We start from the raw sequence: 23181 nt of genomic DNA, 5'->3' as shown, positions 1-23181 counted from the left end.
ACAGAGAGTAAGGAAGAGAGATAGAGAGTCAGAAACATTGATGAGAGAGAGTCATCGATCAGCTGCCTCTTGCACATCCCCCACTGGGGACATGCCCGCAACCAAGGTACATGCCCTTGACCGGAATCGAACCCGGGACCCTTCAGTCCCCAAGCCGACGCTCTATCCATTGAGCCAAACCGGTTTCGGCAATGTTCCTATCTCTCTATCTCCTGCCCTTCCTCTCTAAAAATCAATAAACACACACACACACACACACACACACACACACACACACACACACACATATATATATATATATATATATATATATATATATATATATATATATATATATAATTTTTTTTTTAATGCCTGTGGTCCTCACACGGCATTTGAGCCTGTCCCCTGCTCCCAAGGAAATAAAACCAACCCCAGCCCCAGCCCCAGCCCCAGTGCGGGGAACGGGCCCTCCTGGCTTACTGGGAAGCCGGGGGCCCAGGGGTGCAGGGTTCTCGGTGTTAACGCAGGGCAGTGCCATCGCACAGGGAGCCGTTGTCACCGGGTCTCGCCGCCCAAAGCCGCCGTCCCCGCAGAGCCCGGGAGAGCTGGGCGGGGAGGAGGCCGGTGCTGGCCGCTGCTGTCCCCGGGCCATGGGGGGCTGCGTGGTGTCCCCTTGGAAGTGGCATTGGCTACAAATGTAATGCGGCCTTTTCTGCTGGGATCTTTCATCAGCTGAGAACTTCTCCTCCTGGAAGGGGGCCCGTTTCCCATTTCAGGCCCTTGGGGCGGGACGGGAACTGTGCGCCCGCGTTAGAGTCCCAGGGCTGCTGTGACCCAGGACCACAAACCCGCGGCTTCAAGCAGCAGGACTTTGTCTCTCTCGGGGCTGGGGGCTGGAAGTCCAAAATCAAGGTGTCGGCAGGGCCATGCTCCCTCTGAGGCTCAGGGGAGTCTGTCCGGCCTCTCCCAGCTCCGGGTTTGCCAGCCGCCCTGGCCTTCCTCGGCTTGTGGCAGCAGCACCCCCACCTCTGCCTCGGCCATCAGGCGGCATTTCTCCCAGTGCGTTTCTATGTCCAAGCCCCTCTCCTTAGAGACCCAGACCCTGGCTACCTTCCAGTCGAGGTTGACTCTCATATTCTGAAAACACAGAGAGGAGAACGTGCACAGTTCACTGCAAACACAGGGTCATGGGCAAGGCTGAGAGATGGGCACGCACAGAGCCACGGGCGAGGGGACGGGCTGAGAGAAAGAAACTGTCTCAAACGAATCCTGGTGGCCAGGGACCTTTGTGTGCAGCTTCAGTGCTGGGGTGACGAGGCCACCCCTGAGGTCAGTGACAGAGAGTGCCAGGGAGTTCCCACCAGCTAAATGCTGTACCGCCAGCTAAATACAGCAAACCGCGTTCCTAATAGAGAAGATGGCAGCAGAGGGCCATGTCAAGAAAAACAGTCACCCCCAGGACCAGTCTGTAACTGTCTCTAAGCTAGACAGCTATCACTCATCTGGAAGACTCAATGGGACCTGCCTACCCAGCTCCCGCCTGCTTAATAAATGTTCCTTATCAGAAAAAATGCATTCATTTCCTCCCTAACGTTCTTCTCCTACCCAAAGCTCCCCTATCCCCTGTGCGTGTGCATGTGTACACACACACACACACACACACACACACACACACACACACACACACAGTGCTTTCCTGCTTTCTGCTCCGTCTGCTCTCCTTTAGGAGAGGGACGGAGTTCAAACTCTCTATGTGTCATTTGGTTTTGACAACTTTCTAAACTCAGGGTCTCACTCCCCATGCCCTGTCCCTCCAGTCCACGCCGGACTCTCAAGTTCCACACTCAGGGACATCGGCGACCAGTCTCCCCCCCTGTGGCTTTCCAGTGGGCAGGGCTCCTCTGCATTGTACTGGCAAGACCCTGAGAAGTTTCGGCAACTTCGTGCTAAAAACTTATGAAGGTCAGTTTTTTAAAGTTTATAAAAGCATGCTAACACAGCATGAAAGAAGAACAATACCCCACATATGCACCCATCCCCCCTCAAGCTCACTGATTTTAAAGAAATTGCTGTTTTATGAAATTCCAAAAAAATGATAAAGAATATTTTTAATAATGCAGCGGAGCCTTCTGTGAATGTTTTATTAAGTGCTCATCTATCCTCATTCACTAATAAAAATAAGGAGCGAGAATATTGGCACCTTTTATCTTCCATCATTATTGAAGGAGAGAAAATAAGTCTTCGGACTTATCGCCAATTTTTTTTCCTCCCCAGATCACCTGTTTTCACTGAAATGCCTTGGTTTCAACCCATTCTGGAAAAAAAAAAATTGGGATTTCATTATATGTGAAATGATTGAGAGTTCACATTCTTCCAGGGTGACAAGATTCCTACATGCAGGGGAAGGGGGGGTCATACATAAATTCTTGCCTCAATTAGGTGCACACATCACTACAAGACTGTCGTCCCCTAACGAGGGGAGGGAATCACACAAAGAAGTGAAACCCAGGAGGAAGGGATGAGCAATTACCTACCGCAACTATCTTTCCCAGACTCCCTTGCAGCTAGACATGACCATGTGACTAAGATCTAGCCAATGATATATGAACAGGAGTTTGGTGGTGGAAAGATTCCTAAAAGGGTGAGTCAGAGTGTACTTCCTCTTTCCTGAAGTCAGGAACATAATGGCTGGAGCTGCAGCAGCCACCTTGGATCGTGATGTGACCTTTGGGATGGAAGCTAATATAGGAAGACCGAGGGAGACTGGTCTGTGCTGATGTCCCTGACCTACACTACCAGCCAATGACTGCCTGCCTCGGGAGTCTTTTATATCAGTGTTTTTTTAAGCCACTGTATTCAGAGCTCTGTCCCTCACAGCTGAACTGGTTTAAATACTGCAGTCGTATCATCCCCACTCTACAGAGCAGAAAAATGAGGTTCAGAGGTACATAGAATTTATCCAAGGTGGAAAGCAAGCAAGTGGTTGAGCCTGGGCTCGGCTTACAATTTGTTTCATTACAAGACATAACCTTCTCCCAAGGACCATAGAGAGAGATCCGTTTGGGAGAATCATCCGGAGTTCCCTCCGTCTTCCAGCCGTCTTCGCCGTGTGACGTCAGGAAGGAGTGGGGTGTGACAGCATCCTGGCAAAACAGCCCCTTTCCGAGGCCGGGGGTGAAGGCTGTTTTGTGTTCACCATGTTCCCCGTCTTTTCTGGGGACATTCAGCAAGGAACACTGTGGCCTGGGCAATCGTTGGTTTGGGAAACGTTCCCAACTTGAGAATAAATGACAGGGAAGGATGGACTAAAAGAGCAGAAGGTCTGGATAATAGATGGTGTGTGTTGGAAAGCAGGCTGTCCCCGGCTACGGGCCTCCTCCGAGCAGGGACAGAAAAATGCGCCAGGGCACAAAGCCGCCCCCTCTGGAGAGGAGCCCGGCCAGACCCCACCAGCGCTGGCCGGAGGCTCTGGCTGAGACGGGTCGCCCCCTAACCAGGAAAGCCCATCTCAAACCCCAGGACTTGCCGAGAAACCAGCCTTCAGTTGGTGTTGCCGAGATGCCCAACTCATCTCGGTGATGACTGTGTGGCCTTTTCATGTGCAAGAACTTCCTTCTTTCATTCAGTCCCCTGACCTACGGCAGCATTGCCCCCTTTAGGAACCTGCCTTTCTGAAGGATTTGTTATCGGTCAATGAGTGTTTCTCAAGGGTCTGAAAAGACTCCTCTTCCTCGTCCGGCTGGTGTGGCTCAGTGGTTGAGCATCAACCTAGGAACCAGGAGGTCACGGTTTGATTCCCGGTCAGGGCACATGCCCAGGTCTTGGGCTCACACCCCAGTGTGGGGTGTGCAGGAGGCAGCCGATCTATGAGTCTCTCTCATCATTGATGTTTCTATTTCTCTCTTCCTCTCTGAAATAAATAAAAATCTATTTTAAAAAAACAACACTTGACTTCCTCAAGCTAAACACTTAACATTTCTATTTTACTATTTGTATTAGCCTACAAGTACTCTGTACTAGCAAGTCTCTTCACAAACTGCAGGGCCCTTCCTGCATCCAAATATTTCCTGTAATAGTTAGGCTTTTGTAGTAGCAAGTGACAGAAAGGAAACTCAGACTGAGGTTCGCAGAGGAGAGAGATGGCTTATTGATTTACGGGAAGGGGTAGGTCTAGCATTGGGCACAAATGGACCCAGGCCCCGAAGGCCGCCCTCCATATGCTCTCTCTCTCAGATTGGCTTGTCCTCCCTCCTGCTGCCAGTGGTTCTCCGTGTGCACTGGAACCGGCTGCCAGTGACCCCATCCGGCTCTTCCAGCAGAGAACCAGCCTCACCTGCCCAGGAGGTGAGGGGCACTCTGATTGGCTGGGCCTGGATCTCATGCCCACCTCCTGTGGCTCGGAGGATGGGCTGCTCTGAATGGCAGGTCTTAGCAGAATTATCTGATTGGGGAAGCTGAGCTCAAAGAAACAGGTGCTGCCAGGGGAAAAAAACAAAACCTGTTTCCACTGCAGCCCACATAGCAAGTATGTGGATGGTGCCTCTGCACATGCCTGTCAAACCAGTGCCCTTCCGAACCCAGCTTGTTGAAGGATCTGTTGCTTTTCATTCACCATGTTTCCCTGGCCAGTTATGCTCAGTGGATAGAATGTTGGCCCTCGAAATGAAGGGTCCCAGGTCCGATTCCCGTCAAAGGCACGTACCTTGGTTGCGGGCTTGATCCCTGGCCCAGCTTGTTGAAGGCACGGCCACTCCTGAATCCCACCTCACCACGCTCTGCCCTGCTTTGTCAACCAGACAAACTCCCCTCACTTTGCGACCCGCTTTTGTTTGCTCGGGGATCCTACCCACCAGCTATGAAGTTCCTGGGACAGAAGCTGCCATTCTCCCTCCAGCCAACGGTGACCTTTCTCTATTGGCAGAGAGGGAATTCCCTCGGGAGTCCCGGCCTAAGCACTCAGACAGCTGCCCTCGAGCTCTCTGAAGACAGAGGAGCTGCTGGCAAGTGGGGCTGCCAACTCCAGGTGACATTTGACCTTTCATCTCCAAAGGCTGAGAGGCAGCTGAGTGCAAGGCCGTGGCTGGACGCTGACAGCTCTCCGTTTCAAAGAGAGAAAGGGAGGGAGGTGCAGACCCCACCCATCATCTGCTGGGGCCAGAAGGGGAAAGTGGATCTAATTTGCTTGCTGAACCCCAGTTCTAGCCAAGGAGATGCTGGGTATAAATAAGCTCCTTTACACCCCCGCCCACCCCCCCAAAAAAAACCCACAAAAAAACACCTTCCTGAGCCATAAAATATAGCGCCCCTTCTAAGGAGCACAACTCTTTATCAGTGACTCACCCTGCACGTTTGCATCTGGTCATTGCAACCTTAAGGTGGCCAGGAGTCCAGGGCAGAAAAATGTGGCGGGGTCACCCTCCCCCCGCCCCCACCCAGAGAACGTTGAGGCATGGCTCCACCTGATGCCAGGAGCTGCTCGCCATGCACAGCGACGTGGCCCAGCAGCCCTCCCCGCTGAGAGGGGGGCCTGTGCCAGGGGAGCACCGACACCCTCGGACGCCAGCGCTGGCTTCCAGTCAGGTGGCCTCCCGGAGTCTGTCTTGTCTGTTTTCTCCTTCCACCCTCACCCCCATCGCCCTCATCAGGCTGTCAGCCTGGCCATGGAAGGATGGTCTGAGACCGCCTTTTCTCGGGGTCCTGTCCTTCAACGTCAAGATTTACATTTTCTGTCTAGCCTCTCTCTCTCCTGCTGCACACGGTACCCCATTTTCTTAGCCATTCGCCCACTTGCGGGCAAAGGGGAGAATGCCCACAGTGAAGGGAGCTGGGCTGGCAGCCGCAGGGACGGGCTGTAGGCTCATTTGGTTCCCAGGCATTTATGTGAAACCTTCCTTTTGCCCTGTGTTTCCACGGGTCCCATTTGTGAGAGTCAAGTCATGGCTCTACTCAAGCGTCCGTGTTAGGATGTTTAACCTTTTCTTCTCCGCTTTTGGTGCCGGGGTCTGGAGGGGAGCGGAGGCGAGGGGCAGGGCTCCTGGTCTGGGCTCAGCCCGCCGCGGAGGGGCATTTGCTTGCAGAGCCGGCCGTTTCTCGGCACATCGGTCTATTTTTGCAGTGGAGCTGGCTGGCCCATGCCAAGGTTCCTTGCCACAAATAGAACTTCTGGAAGGGCCTCCTGGTTTCCTCCGGGCCTTCAGACACCTCTTCACATTTCATTTGGCTCCCCTTCCCCGGCCTCAAAAGGGAATATTTGGAGCCCCTTCTGTTTTGCTGTGACTACAGGCACCTCTGGGGCTCTCCAGGGGACTCCTCGGGGCGGCGCTGAGCCTGGCCTGCCTCTTTGGCTCTGGACTCCGGCCGCTCCGGAAGCCAAGCCTGAAGCCCAGGGCAGCCAGAGTGCCCGTGTGCACCAGAACGTGGGCCCTGCCCTGCTGGTTTACCTCAGTGGATAGAGCATTGGTCCTCAAACGGAAGGGTCCCAGGTTTGATTTGGGGGGAGGGTGTAGGAGGCAACCAATCCATGTGTCGCTCTCACATCGATGTTTCTCCCTGTCTCTCCCGCTCCCTCCCACTCTCTAAAGACTAATGGGAAAAGTATCGTTGGGTGAGGAATAAAAAGAAATAAAAAATAAAGTTTGGCTCAGTGGATAGAGCGTCGGCTTGGGGACTGAAGAGTCCCAGGTTCGATTCTGGTCAAGGGCATGTACCTTGGTTGCGAGCACATCCCCTGTGGGGGGTGTGCAGGAGTTGGCTGATCGATGTTTCTAGCTCTCTGTCCCTCTCCCTTCCTCTCTGTAAAAAATCAATAAAATATATATATTTTTAAAAAGCAATCAAAAAACTCAGGCTCAACCCTGAATTCAGACAAACCACCAGTGCCACACTCAACATTGTGCCCCAGCCCCTGAGCCCCCTGGCCAAGGGCCCTTGGTCCCCACCTGTCATTTGAGGCAGGATTTGAGAACTCCCCATATGAAATGTCACAGGCAAGTGATAGACAACTGAGACACTGGCCTGGCGGGGTATGCTTGGAGTCAGAACCCTCTAGAAGCAATCCCTTTGAGTTGGACTGAAGACGGTGGTGGGAAATAAGAGATCACCTCACTAACCTGCCAACCAAGCAAGCGGGGCCTGTGCCTGAGCCCGGCGTTGGCGCGTTGGAGCCCGAGGTTAGAAGCAGCTGGGGAAAGCCACTTTCTCAAGGCACGTAAGGCAGCTTCAGAAGATTCCAGAAGAGCAACATGTGAAAGACTCCCACATTATTACCTCAACTCCGTCTCTCAGGCCTCAAATTTCAGGCCTGCCACGCGCCAGCTGTGTGAGCTGAGGATGCGTCTCACCTGCTACGAGCACTCTTCTCTCCCCCTTCCCGAGGGGACACAAGGGATGGCAATAACGCGCCGGGCACATAATAACCCTCTACGTCTGGAGGACAAGCCTCCACGAGAGTGAGACCCTGCATCAGAGAGCGACATTTTGCACACGGCCCCAATGATCCAAACGGAAGACACACAGGAGCTCAGAGGTGCCAGCTGCTCACGAGACCTGCGGATGGACGTGACCTTGCCCCTTGGTGCGTAAGGAGCGCGTGCATTTCTCTTGCAGTGCAGGCAGCTTTCCCAAGACCGGCGGCTCCCAGCCTGAGCAGCAACCAGAACACCTGCAGGGCTGGTTTCCAGACAGCCGACCCCACCCTGGAGCTTCTGACTCAGTGGGACTGGAGTGAGGCCCAAGCATTTACATTCCGAACAAGTTCTCAGGTGCTGCTGCTGGGAACGGGCGCTTCCAGGGCCAGGTGTGTCTCTTGCTGGGCTGGGCCTCCGTGGCGCCCTCTGTAGGCGAAATGATTAGCTGGCGCGTGAGGCGGGTGCTTTGGACATCATACTATGTAGCCCTCTGGCAGGAGGGTAAATTGGGAAGCAATCTGGCAATGTAGACTGAGAGCCTTTAAAAAAAATTTATATATATATATATATATATATATATATATATATATATATATATATATATATATATATACACACACACACACACACACACACAGACAGGGAGATAGAAACATCAACGATGAGAATCACTGATTAGCTGCCTCCTGCATGCCCCCCACAGGGGATTGAGCCCGCAATCCAGGCATGTGCCTTGACTGGGAATCGAATCGTGACCTCCTGGTTCATAGGTTGATGCTCAGCCACTGAGCCACGCTGGCCAAGCGATCGAGAGCCTTTCAGTGTGTCTGCTCCCAGCGGCTGGGACCCCCTCTTCGGGGAAGTGTCCCTGAGGGAAGTCTAAGAGATGAACAAAGCTTTGAGAGCCTGTGGGAGGAGAGGCGGCAGGTCTGTGTAGAGCGCTCCGTTCCTGCAGCGGGGAGTGAACAGAGAGTGCAGAGGGGGATCTGGGCCCGACCCAGAGCCGGGACACCTGACATAGTCAGTACGCACACAAGGGAGACTCGGGGATGCAGAGGGAGTTCCTCAGCACGTCTCCACTGACATGTCTGTGTCTCCCTTCAGATGGACATGTCAGTGCCAAGTCTCGGGGAGGGACACGTCCCCTGAGGTTTGAGTTCCAGCTCTGCCACTGACCATGACCCTGGGCAAGAGACTGAGCCCACCTGGGCCTGTTTTATCTCCAAGTGGGAATGACAGTACCTACATTTCAAACCCCGTGCAGTGCTCAGTGTACTGCTCCAACACCTTTCCTTGATTATTACAGAAGAAACACACAGTGGAGAAGGAATCCACTTGGGGGGGGGGGTGAGTGTACATTAAAATGGAAAGTTCTAGAGAGTGGGGAGGGGAAGTGTTTACAAGGAGGAGACTCTTGTTTTCTCTTAGGGAAAGGGGACAAGGGAAATGGCCATGAGCTGGGGGAAGGCCGCTGTGGGTGCTCAGCTCCTGTGGGTGCTGCCTGTGACCGTGGCAGCTCAGTGGCTGTGAGGAGAGAGGCGGTCCCTCAGTGGCGGTGAGGAGAGAGGCGGCCCCTCTGGCAGCGGAGGGAGCTGAATCCGCTGACGAGCTCGGCCGGGGCCGTCACCGGGGCAGATGCTGTGCCCGCAGCGAGCTGCCTCCACCGTGCGGGTTCCTCCATCCCTGTGACTAATGGAAACTCTCCCGAGTCTATGTGGAAATGAGCGCATGGAAAAGGGAGACAATGAGGGCTCTGAGGCTGTTCTCTCACGCCACCCACCAGGATCTGTGAGCTTGCTGACTCATGCACAATGAGGAAGATGAAGTCAACTGGACAACGGAGAATCGCCAGGCCTCATGAAAACAAGAAAACCCCCGAAAGACCCTCACTCCCCCACCTTTAGGCCCAGGCTCCAGAAGCAGGCAGAAGCATATGCTTCTGAGCCACACTGTATCGTCAAGGTAACCCGTAGACACAATGTTCTGAGGGGCCATTGAATGTCTAGCCCGTTCAACAAATGCAGGCCAACCTGTTGGGTGAGATTAGTCCTTCCTGAGTGAATTGAAGGATTCTGAACTCCCAGCCTCTTGGTATTGAAAGTAAGATTCTTGGTCAGCGGAACTGCAATGCACAGAGGGGAGGTGTGGGAAGAGAGTTTATGATTTTTATCGCCAACTGGAGCGTGGTAGGGAACCACTCTCAGTCCAAGACTCCACCGTCTACGCTCAGAGCACCTTGCGGCAGCCGGACGGAGGAGTGCTGTTCCCCACCGTCCTGTGCGAGGGAGGCAAGGGCCAAAGGGCTGGTGGCCGGGCTCCGGCTGGTCTCAGAAATACGGCAAGACGTTCCCATGGACAAGTCGCACACGCCGGGCACGGAGCTGCACAAGTCCACAATTCGCACACCCAGGCGAAGTTCTTTGGCTTCAAGCTTCTGGTCTAATGTTTCCCTTAAAAAATAGCCGTGAGGATTCCATTTCACCCTCGCTGGTGTAGCTCAGTGCTTAGAGCACTGGCCCGCACAGCACAGGGTTCTGGGTTCGATTCCCGATCAAGGGCATGTAACTGGGTTTCAGTGTGTTCCTGGGCCCTGGGTGGGGTGTATAGGAAGCAACCAATCGATGTCTCTCTCTTACATCCATGTTTCTCTCTCTCTTCCTCTTCCACCTCCCTCTTTCTAAAAATCAGTGGGGAAAATATCCTCAGGTGAGGATTGACAACAAGAACAACAACAAAAAGGTTCAATATCTTCTCTTATGAAATATTAAGACCTCCCCCTCCCTAATAAAAGAGCTCCTTTCTGATGGGATTATCTTGTCTCAACTGTTTCCATTTTAAAAAAGACCCTCTCAGCTGGTGACGGCTTCACCAGGCCCAGCCGCACCAAAAGCTTTCTCCAGTTCAGGTCCTGGCATGACTAGAAAAAGCAGCAGGCCGAAACAGAAATGGCGAGGGCGGCTGGCAATCAGGAGAAACACAAACTGGCCTTCAGGTAGTCTATTTCCCCTCCTCGACAAAATCAGACACATAGCTGTGCTCCACGAACCACTTGGGTAATAGAAGATTTCAACTGAAGTCATAAAACTTAAGTCATAAGATTTAAAAAAAAAAAAAAAAAAAAAGGATCCCAAAAGATTGCACTATTTTTAACACCCCCGAGTTTCCCAGGTCAGGAGAGTGACCTGGGCTCAGCAGGAACCGCGGGTCACAGCATTTCCTCCCCGTGTGATGAGAAGGGCTTGTCCCCCTGGGACCGGCACACGGAGAAACCATGACACCCTCTCTGTGCAGCTGGTCAGCAGTCCTGAGAGCACTTTTTAAAGACACACACACACTCAAGACCCACACTTGGTATTGGGTCAATGGATTTTTTGCACCAGGCACCAAAGCAATCCAATAGGAACGGTCTTCTCCACAAATGCTGATGGGATGACTGGATAGTCACATGGAGTGAGGGGACCTCGACGCCTGTTCTCACACACCACACACACACACAAATTAACTCAAGATGGACCACAGACATCAGCACAGACGCTAGAACTATGAAGCTTTTAGAATCATAAAAGAGCATCTTTATAATATGGTTTCTTAGAAAGGACACAGGAAAAAACTGTCAGCATAGACTTCATTGGAATTAAACACTTCTGCCCAGTAGAAGATACTGTTAAGAAAATAAATAAGTTGCTAGGAAGAGTGGATCATGAATATTCTCATCACAAAAAAGAAATGGTGATGTGTGATGTGATGGTGGTGTGGGCTAGGGCTATGGTAGGGATCCTTTGGCGATGTATGGATATATCAAATCACCACGTTGTCCACCTTAAACTTACACAGTGTTCTGTGTCAGGTGTAACTTAGTACAGGAAAAAAGAAGAGAGAGAGAGAAAGGAAAGAAACAAGCCAACCATAGACTGGGACTAAACATTTTCAGAATATATAATGAACACCTACAACTTAATAACTGACACACAAATAACCCAATAAAATATAGACAGGCAAACTGAACAGATACTTTACAGAGGAGTATATACAAATGGCCAATAAGTACCTTATCGTTAGTTATTAGGGAATTGCAAAGGAAAGCTGCAATAAGATATACTATATACCCACTGGGACGGTCAGACCACACCAAACGTTCCAAAGATGAGAGCTACAGGAACTCTCATACATTGCTGATGAGAGGATAAAATGATTGACCATTTTGGGAAAAGATCTGGAAGTTTCTTATAAAACTTGTATCGCCTGGCCAGTGTGGCTCAGTGATTGAGGGCCGATCTATGAACAAGGGGGTCACAGTTCAATTCCAACCAGGGCACATGCCTAGGTTGCAGGCTGGATCCCCGGTGCGGGGCATGCAGGAGGCAGCCGATGAATGAGTCTCATCATTGGGATTTCTATCCCTTTCCCTCTCTGAAATCAATAAAAATCTGTTTTAAAAAAATATTCAGACTGGTGGCTGCCTCTGGGGGTGGACATGAGGAAGGGGTTGGCTGGGAAGAAGCATTTGGGAGTATTCTGGGTGATGGTCATGTTCTGCATCCCGACACGTGAGAGTGAGTAAAGGAAGCCTCATTCAAAATGGAGTCAGAGCCCGGGCCAGGGTGGCTCAGTTGGTTGGAGTGTCATCCCATACACCAGCATTTTTCAACCGCTGTTCCGCGGCACACTAGAGATGTTGCCTGGTGTGCCGTAGGTGCAGACAAGACAAGAATTTTATAATTTTTCACTATTTTGTTTACTTAATATTTCATAATAAAGTAATTATAAAATACTTTCCTTGTGTTTATTTGATTCCTATTCAAGAGAATTACTTTATATATAGTCCATATAGGCACAGAGTTAAATTTTTTAACATTTTCTAATGGTGGTGTGCCTCGTGATTTTTTTCATGAAACAAGTGTGCCTTTGCCCAAAAAAGGTTGAAAAACACTGCCATACACCAAAAGGTCACCGGTTTGATTCCCGGTCAGGGCACATGCCTAGCTTGCACGTTCAATCAGCAATCAAGGGATGTTATTCTCCCTGCCCTCCCCACTTGCTCTCTCTCTAAAATCAGTATCTTCAGGTGAAGATTTAATAAAAGGAAGTAGAGCTGGAAAGCTGTGGGACCCTCCCCCACTACCCCTCACTGCAGCTTTTGTACTTCAGCAGAAGGAAAATGTCCTCTCTGCCACAAACAGCAACTGGTCTTGCCTGCAACCAATGAGAACTCATCACCACTTCCATCTCTCATTTTCCTCCTTTGTTCAGAACCACTCCTCCCAAATTCCTCCTTTCCTTTACAAAAGAGGGTTCTTCTCTTTTGTTCTCCAATCTGGCCTGTGTTTCTCATAATCTGCTTGTCCAGAATTGAAATTCCTCTGCTACTGTTGAATAAACTCATTTGCTGCTTGACAACTTTTCTTTAAGTTTTAAGGCTAATAGTACACTTAAGATTTGGGCATTTTCATTATAAAGTTTATCTCCACAGACCCCCAAATATATACAAATACTAAATTCTGACTAATGACAAGCACGCTGGAGTATTTGGGTGGAGGACTGTACTGATGTTTGCAACTTAGAAATGATGAATTCATGGTTGAATGGAAGACAGACAAATCTATATATATAAAAGGCTAATATGCTAAGTGTCCATTTGACTGGTCACTATGGTGTGCACTGACCACCAGGGAGCAGACACTCGAAGTAGGAGCTGCTGAGTTACAGTGACTTGGCAGCAGCGGTTCTCAGGTGACGCATCCCTAAACCAGAGAGGAGGGAGCCAAACACCTCACAGGGCCACGCGATTCCACCTTTGGCCATGGCTTATGTTGTTGCTGGGGCACTGATGACCCCAAATATGGTTTAGTGCACACTTGGCGTTTGTATTTCACACCATGTACGACAGCAACTTTGCAGAGTGCCCCCTCACACTCCGGGACCCCTCGGGGAATGTCGGACTGCAGGTTTCAGTCCGATCCCTGCAGGCCAGGCCGAGGGACCCACCTGCTGGAGGGACCTCACTCACTCCGCAGATGCTCTTCGAGCCACGATGCTATCCCAGGTGTGGCCGGTTGGGGAGGGACCGCAGGAGGTTGGCTCCAGGGTACATCTGGCACATCTCGCCTCATCCCACCCTGCTGGCCACATTCTAATTAATTTCCTTTCAATGTGAAGAATCCGTGCACTGGGTCACTAGTGGTTATATAATAAAACACAAACAGCAAAATGGAAACTGTACAATCTAGGCGGTAAGTAAATGCATGTTCACTGAGTAAATTCTTTCAACTTCTCTGTATGTTTGAAAATGTTCATAATCAAATGTTGGGGAGGTGGCGGGGTAGAAAAATACAAAGCTATAAAAACAGAGACGCAGTGCTCAGTCTCCACCACAACTCCGAAATCAAAGAACTACAAAACTATGGGCAGAGAGATACTGAGGCGCCCCCTGCCAGGCCTGCCCCATTTGGCCAGTCCTCCAGAAACCTAAGAGCCACAGCCCCATCTAACAGCATGCCCCTGGGCCTCACTATCAAAAAGCCAAAGCTAGAAAGACACATTGAGAAAGCCTAGGTGGTCTGTATAGAAGGGGGAAAGGGCCAACCTAGTTCACCTGTTTAAGTCGTTTGCTACTGATGGGAAAAGAGAGGCCAGGACATGTCTGAGCTTCACTCGGTATTTACGCCAAATTCCGCCGACCATGCCTATGTGGGCTCTAGTTGCAGAAGCACATCTACTAGTTCCAGATCAAAAGCATAATCTTCAAATAATAGTACAATTTATTGGGCACTGTGTATATTGGGCATTTTACATAATCCGAGTTCTCACAGCCACCCTGTAAAGCAGGTTTATTATCCTAATTTTATGACTGAGGAAAACTGAGGCTCAGAGAGGGTGAATGATGTGTCCAAAGCCACAGAGCTGGAGCTGAAATAGAAGTCCTTTCTAGAAAGCACTCCTCACCAAGCCCCTCTCTGACAGGAGTACAACCTGCGTGGGTGCAAAGCTTTTGGAGCAGGAAGCTTTGGGCGTCAGGGGACAATGAAGAATTTCATTACCTTAGGCCAGAAGCCACTCTCTCCCCCACTGCAGACCCGGGGCTGGTTAGACCACCCCTCGATCTGCGAGTCCTGGCAGGGCACCCTCCTTAGGCCATTTGTACTCTTCTCAGGTATGTCAATCACCATCTCAGGTGGTTTTCCCTCTTATTCACTAGTAAAGCAGTGTCGGGTACCAGCTGTTTTCCCTGTGAGCTTTAATGACAGCAGGGCCCAGCCGGCTCTGTAAGCTCCTGCCTTGGTCCCTTCCTTTACTGTTTCCCACTCTCCCACCTCACTTCCCCACTGAGCTGGGAGCACTGACAGCTTAGGAGGTGGCCAGTTTGGGTTTGTAACTTTGTGGCTATCAGACTCCTGCGGAAGGGAGAGGACTAGAATGGGGAACGTTAAGAGGCTCTTAAGTGGGGAAGTGTCTTACAAATCTGAATTCGCAGAACACATTTGCAGTTCCGGCCAGCTGTGAGGGCTCAGACTCCTCCCACTGTGGAAAGACGCAGCCTCCACGCCACCTTTACCAGAGGGCCACCAGCACAGGCTCTCACTCACGAGGCTGGTTCAGGGTTAGAGAGAAAAAAGAAGCTCCGGTGACTTACCTCAGCTTTTCAGGGCTGAACTTTAGAGAGAAATGATGCCTATGTAGAGACTGAATATGTCATTCACTTATTTAAAAAAAAAAAAAAAAAAAAAAAAAAAAAAGGAAGGAAGGAAAAAAACAGAATCCTATGAAAATGTCTTTAATTTTCACCTTTTGGAAATACATTTTTCATTTTTATTTCTGTGATACAAAAATGTTATATATCTAACAATGATCTCTAGGAAGCAGCTCTATGGAAGGAGATCCACGAAATTCCGTCTCCGCTGTGATCTGCTTCGACAGAGGAAGGGCGGGTACACGCAGCTTTGTCATGATTTCACACAGGCACGCACAGGTGTGCGCACATGCCACCTTCTCCCGGGACAGCCACCCACACACGGAGGAGACAACCACACTGGTGAGTGAACAGAGCACTACACGTAAAAACAGAAATTAACCTTCTTACTTGTCCCAGCGCAAGAAACTCACATCTTAGGGAAAAACAACTCTAAGTAAATATGCCCGAGGCCAAGGCATATGGTCAGCTCCTTTGTCGGTAGAGACTCTCCTACTGGAAAGATAAGCTTGAAAGCGTCGTGTTTTCAGACAGCTAAGGTGGGAAGCAGACAGACATAGCCGATTTCCGCACTCGGAGCCGGTAACCATGTGCTGGGACTGCCGGGAATCCGAGCATGGGGAGACAAGGAAACCCCTTGAAGCAGGAAGGAGTTCAACCCCAAACTCGTCATCACAGCCCCCAAGAGTGTCAGCTCCCCCGTCAGGTGGAGTCTCACACACGCTAATGAATTCACGGGGAAGGCTTCACACGAGCAACAAGTAACTGGTCAATAATGTACACCCTACAACCGTGCTGAGTGTCAGCAGACAGTTTACAACCGAAAGGAAGGGAAAATGCACAGCCACAAAAACAAGAGCTGAGCTTTTTCCAGGCGACGCCATTTTCAACCCCCCCCCAACACCGCACTCATTGAACAGGGTATGGCTTCCAACGTCCGCTGGTTCTTTCCCAGCACGGCACCCGCGGCTTGTCTCGCTCGGGCCTCGGCTACCATGTGTCGGGAACTTCAAAGAGCTTGGCAGAGCTGTCCGAGATGCTTCCTGGTGGAAAGACAAAACAAGATGAGCAAGGAGAGGGCAGTCCCCGGAGAACAGAGCCGCCATCACAGGGCAGGGCGGCTGCACGGCCACGCGGGAAAAGTCCTGACAGGTCTTGTCCAGGGAGAGCTGTGTCCAGCACAGGCAGGACACCACAGACACAGCCCAGGTAAGACATGAGGTGCCTCCCTCCCCACTCGGCTGCCTCTGTCATTTTACAGGCGTTAACATGTGGACATTTACATTTCCCAGTGGCACACACACCATATTCTTTGCTAGTCACCATGCTGAGCACTGTTCGTTTACTTTTCAGATAAGCCCCACACGATGGTACAAATATCCCCATTTCACAGATGCAGGAAGAGGCTCAGCGAGGCTGAGTGGCTGAGATAGAGTCTGCATCTGTCTACAGCACCAAGAGCCCCGCCGAGTCCCAGAAGGCTGGGTTTCTGTGATCTGTGGGCTACGGGCACTGAGATCAGCGTGGAGGGAAGCTGACCAGTGCGGGTTCTGAGATCCCAAAAAGGGCAAAGAAGCTTGTAGCTTTTTCCGACCTCAGCAGCTCCGGCTAAGGTCTTCGTGGACTGACGGAACCTTTTCCATTACAAACAGCTTCAACTCAAAGTGAGAAGCCCTCCTTTTCCATCCACGCCACTTTCTGCAACAGAAACTACACAGATGTGTCAGGGCCTGGAGCGCCGATGTCCGGAGCAGAGCGAATGGGAACTAAGTTAGGAAAAGGCGTGTTCACAATGGAAAGTGTAGCGGGCCAGGCTCTCCCTGCACCACTGGTGTCATGCCTTATTTAAGCCATAACTGCAGGGTTGGCAGGGAAAATGGGCAGAGCCAACCCCAGCTGCTAACATTCCAAAATTTCAAAAGAGGTCTTCGATGATGCCTGAAATGGAGAGTAACTCTTAAGAAGATATGGGGTTTGGTGACCCACAAAGTAGAAAATCACTCAGCTGAGACTGGCTACTGTTAATGACAGGAATACCTAAAAGGAACGAGATCTGAACACCTGAAATAACACGGGCATTTCAGCTAAAATGAGAAATCCCACTTCCGATCATTTATTGAGAGAAAATCCAGAGAGAGACAGGGGAGCAGACCAGGAGGGGGAACTTTGATGTTTGCACTGCTGTGTTGAACATGCAAGCCTTGGGACTCACAATGAAGACTGCAAGACCTCTCCTGAGGAGAGAAAATGGCTGGAGATGACTCACATGAAAAAGATTCATATGATTCTGCTAAAAAATATTAAAAACAAACAAACAAACAAACAAACGAACAAAATAAACCCAGAATCACTGTCCTTGGAATAACTAAGTGCTGTATTGGCCCACGATAAACATAACTGGCCTGACCTCCTCACTCATATGTTCCAACAGTACCTATTGGGAGGCAGGAAAATAAATATCAATAAGGGCATTTTTATAATTCGCATCAAATAAATGGCAGCCAATTAGCCACTATATAGGTAAAGGCCACAATGCCCAACGTGAGGAAATGAATTAAAACTAGCCAAGGGGGAAAAATTCTCATCGTTTGCAGCAACCTGGATGGAATTGGAGAACATCATGCTGAGTGAAACAAGCCAGTCAATGAAAGAGAGACACCACATGACCTCACTTATTTATGGATGATAAAGAACATTATAAACTGAAGAACCAAAAGATAGATATAGAGACAGTAAAGCAACAAGCAGACTGTCAAATTACAGCGGGGAGGTTGGGGAGATCTGGGGGAGATAAACGATCAACCGAAGGACTTGTATACATGCATATAGGTACAACCAATGGACACAAAACTCTGGGGAGGGAGGGTATGTATGGGAGGGGAAGGGGCATTGGTATATGTACAAAAATAATTTAATAAAAAAAAAAAATTTAAAAAAAACTAGCCAAGGGGGGCTAGGTAAATGACAAAAAGCAATTGCATTGTCATGCTTATAGCAGCACCTACCATTAGATGGATGGGAACATGTGTTAGTAGGAGTAAGGTGACATGCCACCATATACACAGCAGTGACTCTGTGAAGACCTAGTGAGAAATAATGGAAAGGACTTTGGAGTTGGGCAAATCTGGCTTGCCCATTTTACTAGCTGGATGACTTAGAACCACTTTCACTGCCTCGTCTATAAGATGGACTGACTACTACTTTATGCCGCAGAGGACTCTGGGATCTCGCAAAATTCCTAGCGCAGAGCAAGTTTTTCATACACACTGGGTCCCTTCCCCTTATCAATAAGAGCCCAACATTGAGCATGGTTGTTCCCAGGAAGCCATCAGCCTGCTGTCAAAAAGATGCTAATTTTCACTGTCTAAAATGTGCAGCTGCTGAATAAGAATATGTACAGAGGAACCAGAACTTTAGGAACCTTAAAGGAGACCTAGACGTAGGCGAGCCAGTGTTCTTTCCAGCACTTCCCAGAAAGAGATCACTGTGGACTGTCCAAGGGTCAGTCTCAGAGCTGGTGGGTAAGGAGCCATGTTCAATTTTCCATGGAACTCAGTTTTTCATTTTCACAGTCCTGTTTTTCTAGAGTGCAAAAACTACTTAGGAACAATTTTTATTTTTTAAATCAGATACTTAAGGACATTTGCCTCCTACTATGATGGACCTCAATCCATACCTTGCATCCTTTACAAAGATTAATTAAAAATGGATTGTACACCTAAATGTAAAACCTAAAACTATAAAACTTTTAGAAGAAAACATAGGAGAAAATCATTGCAATCTTGAGTTAGGCAAAGATTTCTTAAATATAATACCAAAGTTATAATGCAAGGAAAATTGATAAATTGGATTTTGTTAAAATTTAAAGCTTCTGCTACTTGAAAAATACTGTTAAGATAATTAAAAAAAAAAAAAAAAAAAAAAAAAAAACTCTGTAAAGTACACACACACACACAGAGAATATGAAAAGTTTGGAAGATTTTGCAAAACACCCAAAATAACTTGTATCCAGAATATATAAGGAACTCTCAAAACTGAATAAGAAGAAAACTACTCAGTGAGGGAATGGGGGAAGGGAAAATATATGAACAAAGGAGAGATTTGATGGCAAATAATCACATAAAGAGATACTTAACATCAATTAGTCATTAGGGAAATTCAAATCAAAGCAAATCCCTACATGCCCACTGGAATGGCTGTAAAAGGACAATACCAGTACTTGTCAATGTATAGAGCCACTGGTACTATCCTACCCTGCTGGTGGAATGCAAATGGTGCAGCTACTTTAGAAAACAGTGTGCTAGTTTCTTATGAAGTCAAACATACACTTGCCATATGACCCATCAATTCTACTCCCAGTATTTACTTAAAAGAAATGAAAATTAGTCCATTAAAAAACCTGTACCTAAATGTTTATAGCATTTTGTTTCTTGGTAGTCAAAATCTGGTACCAATCTAAATGCCAACTGGCAAAATCTATATATATAAAAGGCTAAATAACTGACCACCCATCTGTCCAACAGACCAACTGGCCGGTACATATGATGCACACTGGTAATTTGAAAATAAATGCTGACTCGCGCATGCACATTACATATAAAGCTCTCACTGGTGCCAATCACATAAGTGTGTTTCGATTTGTTATTGTCGATCGTCAATTTGGTTGTTTTGTTGACATTCTGAAGCTGAAAGAAAGTGGTGTGGTTGACAAAGTATGTCTGAAGACCAACTGTTGGCATTACGTATCTCTGACACTTCATCTCTGACACCTCTTACAGAGAAAGGGCAAATAGCAATATTAAAATATTCCTTCTAATTGATTTCCTTCAATGTGCACGAATCCATGCACCAGGCCATTAGTGGGTAAATAAACAGCAATATGTCCATAAAGCAGAATATTATTCAGCAAAAAGGAGTAAACCATGAATACATACAACAACATGAATGAATCTCAAATGCATTATACTAAATGAAAGACTCAGAGGTTAACTATTGTCTGGTTCCATTTCTATGATATTCTGAAAAAGGCAAAATTACAGCAATAGAAAGCATATCAGTGGTTATCAGGATCTAGGCATGCAGGCAGGGATGACTACAAAGGGGCATAATAGACCTGGTCTATATCTCAATCATAGTGATTGTTAAATGAATGTTCACATTTGTTAAAACTAATCAAATTGTACATCTAAAAGTGATTACTTCTATTGTACATAATTTATATTTTTAAAAGGCTGTCCTGTAAGAGATATTAGGAATGTTGTTTTAAAAAGACAACAAAAATATAAAATATTATGCTGATAAAAATATTATTTGGCTAAGGGTTGTTATTTTTTTGTTTGTTTTTAAATATATATATATTTTATTGATTTTTTACAAGAGGAAGAGAGAGAGATAGTTAGAAACATCAATGAAAGAAAATCATCAATCAGCTGCCTCTTGCACACCCCCTACTGGGGATGTGCCCGCAATCAAGGTACATGCCCTTGACCGGAATCGAACCCAGGACCTTTCAGTCCCCAGACCAATGCTCTATCCACTGAGCCAAACTGGTTTCGGCTGTTGTATTTTTTTTATGGAGAAAAACAGGATATTAACTTTCATAAGTATGATGCCAATGATGTATAGAAATGACAGGTGGAGCCCAACCTGAGGTGCTCAGTGTTGAGTGTTGACCTATGAACCAGGAGGTCACAGTACGATTCCTAGTCAGGGCACTTGCCTGGGTTGTGGGCTGGATCCCCAGCATGCAGGAGGCAGCTGACCAATGATTCTCTCTCTCATCACTGATATTTCTACTTCTCTCTCCCTCTTCTTTCCTGGCTAAAATCAATTTAAAAAATGTTTTAAAAAAAATGAGAGGTGGAGTAAAACACATTAACAGACTATCAAGTAACTTTCTAATTTTCTTCGCTTTACAGATTTTCATAATGAGCACATTATTTTTATTAACCAAAACAACAAAAGAGATTAAAAAGTGGTCCACACAACTGGTGACTGTTTCTGCTTATTTATCTTTCAACTAACTAGAGTGGAGAGGAAGGAACTCCGAGAGGTAAGACATCTCTGACCTTAGATGAATCCAAAAGAGAATCTAAAAGCTACATGGTACACTGGAAATATGCCAAGGTATCATTTTCTACAGAGCGGAATGCTGTATTTGGGAAGATCCTTTGGGGTGCCATAAAAAGTTACTAACTCCTTAGGAAATGCTCCAAAGGGTGGTTTCCCAGCAAGCGAAGCTCCCCCTGGATGGTTCGTGGGGGTCCCGGAGAGTTGCCAGGAGGAACGGGGAAGGCACAAAAATGCACTGAGCAAACTGCCCCACAGCCCAGAGCAGCACACATCTTGCTTGCTTCCCACACTTCGGCTGGGGACCACACTTGGAGTAATTAAAAAGCTTCTGGGGGGGTCTGTGAACTTTCCCAGCCTGGTTACTCAGCTGACCAACAGCAGCAACTGCAGATCTCATTTCTGACTCTAAGGAGGCCTGTCATAGTATAAGGAGATTGCTGCTCTATGAAGATTCTAATTTTTTATATTCTGACCCTATGGCTTTGAGCTTGAAAAGTTCAGCAGACTAGTCAAGACTCCAGTGAAACTCACGGTTCTTGGCAAAAAGTCAAAGGTCTAATGTGCTGCTTTAAATGCAAGGGGGAAGAGAGACTTGGGGCAACGTCTCTATCATGACAGAACAGTCAATACAAACGGTCCATGTCTCCGGCATTCCTCCGTGCCCACTGCCTAGCAGGGAGCTCAGGGAACCTCCGGCCCTGGACTGCCCATCAGTATTCAGAGTAGCCAGGCTGCTCAATGTCAGGCGACTACTGCCGGCCTATAGGCGGGCTGGGGTTTCTCCAGGCCCTAGGGACCCTCTTCACTTAGTCATCCCAAACAAGTGTGCTACGGAAGCCCATCCATTAAACACTGCCTGGGACCATTTCCCAAAGACAGTTTATTCCAGCATAAATGGCACACCGAATTGTTTTCCTTTATGTACCTTGAATTCTGCAGAGGAAAAGTAGATGGCACTATCCATCTAGACTAAACATAATAAATATAAAAGAAGGGAGCTTATATTACATATTTGCTTCCTAAAAGTAGGATAGAAACAGCAAAGCCTAAGAGAAAAATATTTACTAAGTACATTCTGTGTGCATAAAGTAGAAGCTCCAAGGGGAGAGGTCGCTGGGTTTTTATCAGACTTCACTTGAAAGTCCAGGTTGGTAACTATTTCTGATCCAGAACAACTGCCAGAAATCCTCATGTTTGTACACAAAGAACCTCTGCTTCCTCTGGTGCAATGTGTGAGCTCCGGATCAAACAGCCTCACCGCCCCCCACCCCCACCCCCGCATGTTTGACTTGGCCCGTTGATAACTCTTTGAGCCTTGGTTTCCTGTAGAAATTGAACATGCACTTGATAGGGTTTTTCTAAGGGCTAAACAAGTTAACAAAGGACGTTCCTAGTACAATGTCTAGTATATTATTTAAACTTAAATGGGTCATTTTGCTAAGAAAGGGTTCTAATACTTACCTCCTCATGTACTTTAGATATTACTATGTATAACTAAGTAAAACAGCACTGTTTTGTGTGGGGTTTATTGAGCATCTTTTGTCCCAGGATTGCCACAGAACACGACATTCTAAGGTCTTACTTCTTGCTACGTCCTTCTTGGAAAAGAGAAATTTCCCTACAAATGACGCAATGTTTTATGTTTTCATGCCCTCACTGAGGGTGCTGGGTACCCAACACCCCTCTGTGAGTCCCCTGAGTACCTGCCAAGATACTCTCTCCACAGTAGCACAGCTCAGACTTGATGCTTTAACCTGTCTCTGAGACAGATTGTCCCACACTGCAAACACTGCAGCTCAGTTCCAGCCAACACCCAAGCAGGCTTCACGGCTCTGAACTTGAGAGCTGAAGATAAACCTTTCACAGGGCCTGAACCTGATCCTCTCACTACTGCAGAACCTTATTAAAGTCACCAAGCAATCAAAGTTGGTTAATTCCACACCTAAACACTTGACCTGCAGCTGCTAATATCAGGACAAAACGCTACAGCAAACCAACGGAAAAGAATCCATTACATTTCTATCCTGCCACTGC

At 48.1% G+C, this 23181-nt stretch overlaps 1 protein-coding gene across 1 annotated transcript in view; it reads right to left on the bottom strand.

Moving 5' to 3' along the window:
* Window positions 1-15143: 15143 nt before the first annotated feature.
* The window catches only part of PARN (poly(A)-specific ribonuclease), a 134762-nt gene continuing 126724 nt past the window's right edge, over window positions 15144-23181 (bottom strand). The window contains exon 24 of the mRNA XM_084881134.1: window positions 15144-16118. Within this exon, the coding sequence (XP_084737260.1) occupies window positions 16066-16118 (53 nt within the window). The 3' untranslated portion in view covers window positions 15144-16065. The remainder of the gene's footprint in view (window positions 16119-23181) is intronic.

The sequence above is a fragment of the Pipistrellus hanaki genome (assembly GCF_964339955.1).
Source record: "Pipistrellus hanaki genome assembly, chromosome: 4".
Taxonomy (NCBI): domain Eukaryota; kingdom Metazoa; phylum Chordata; class Mammalia; order Chiroptera; family Vespertilionidae; genus Pipistrellus; species Pipistrellus hanaki.
The sequence above is the reverse complement of the archived record's forward strand: the minus strand, read 5'-3'. Positions and strand labels throughout refer to the sequence as shown.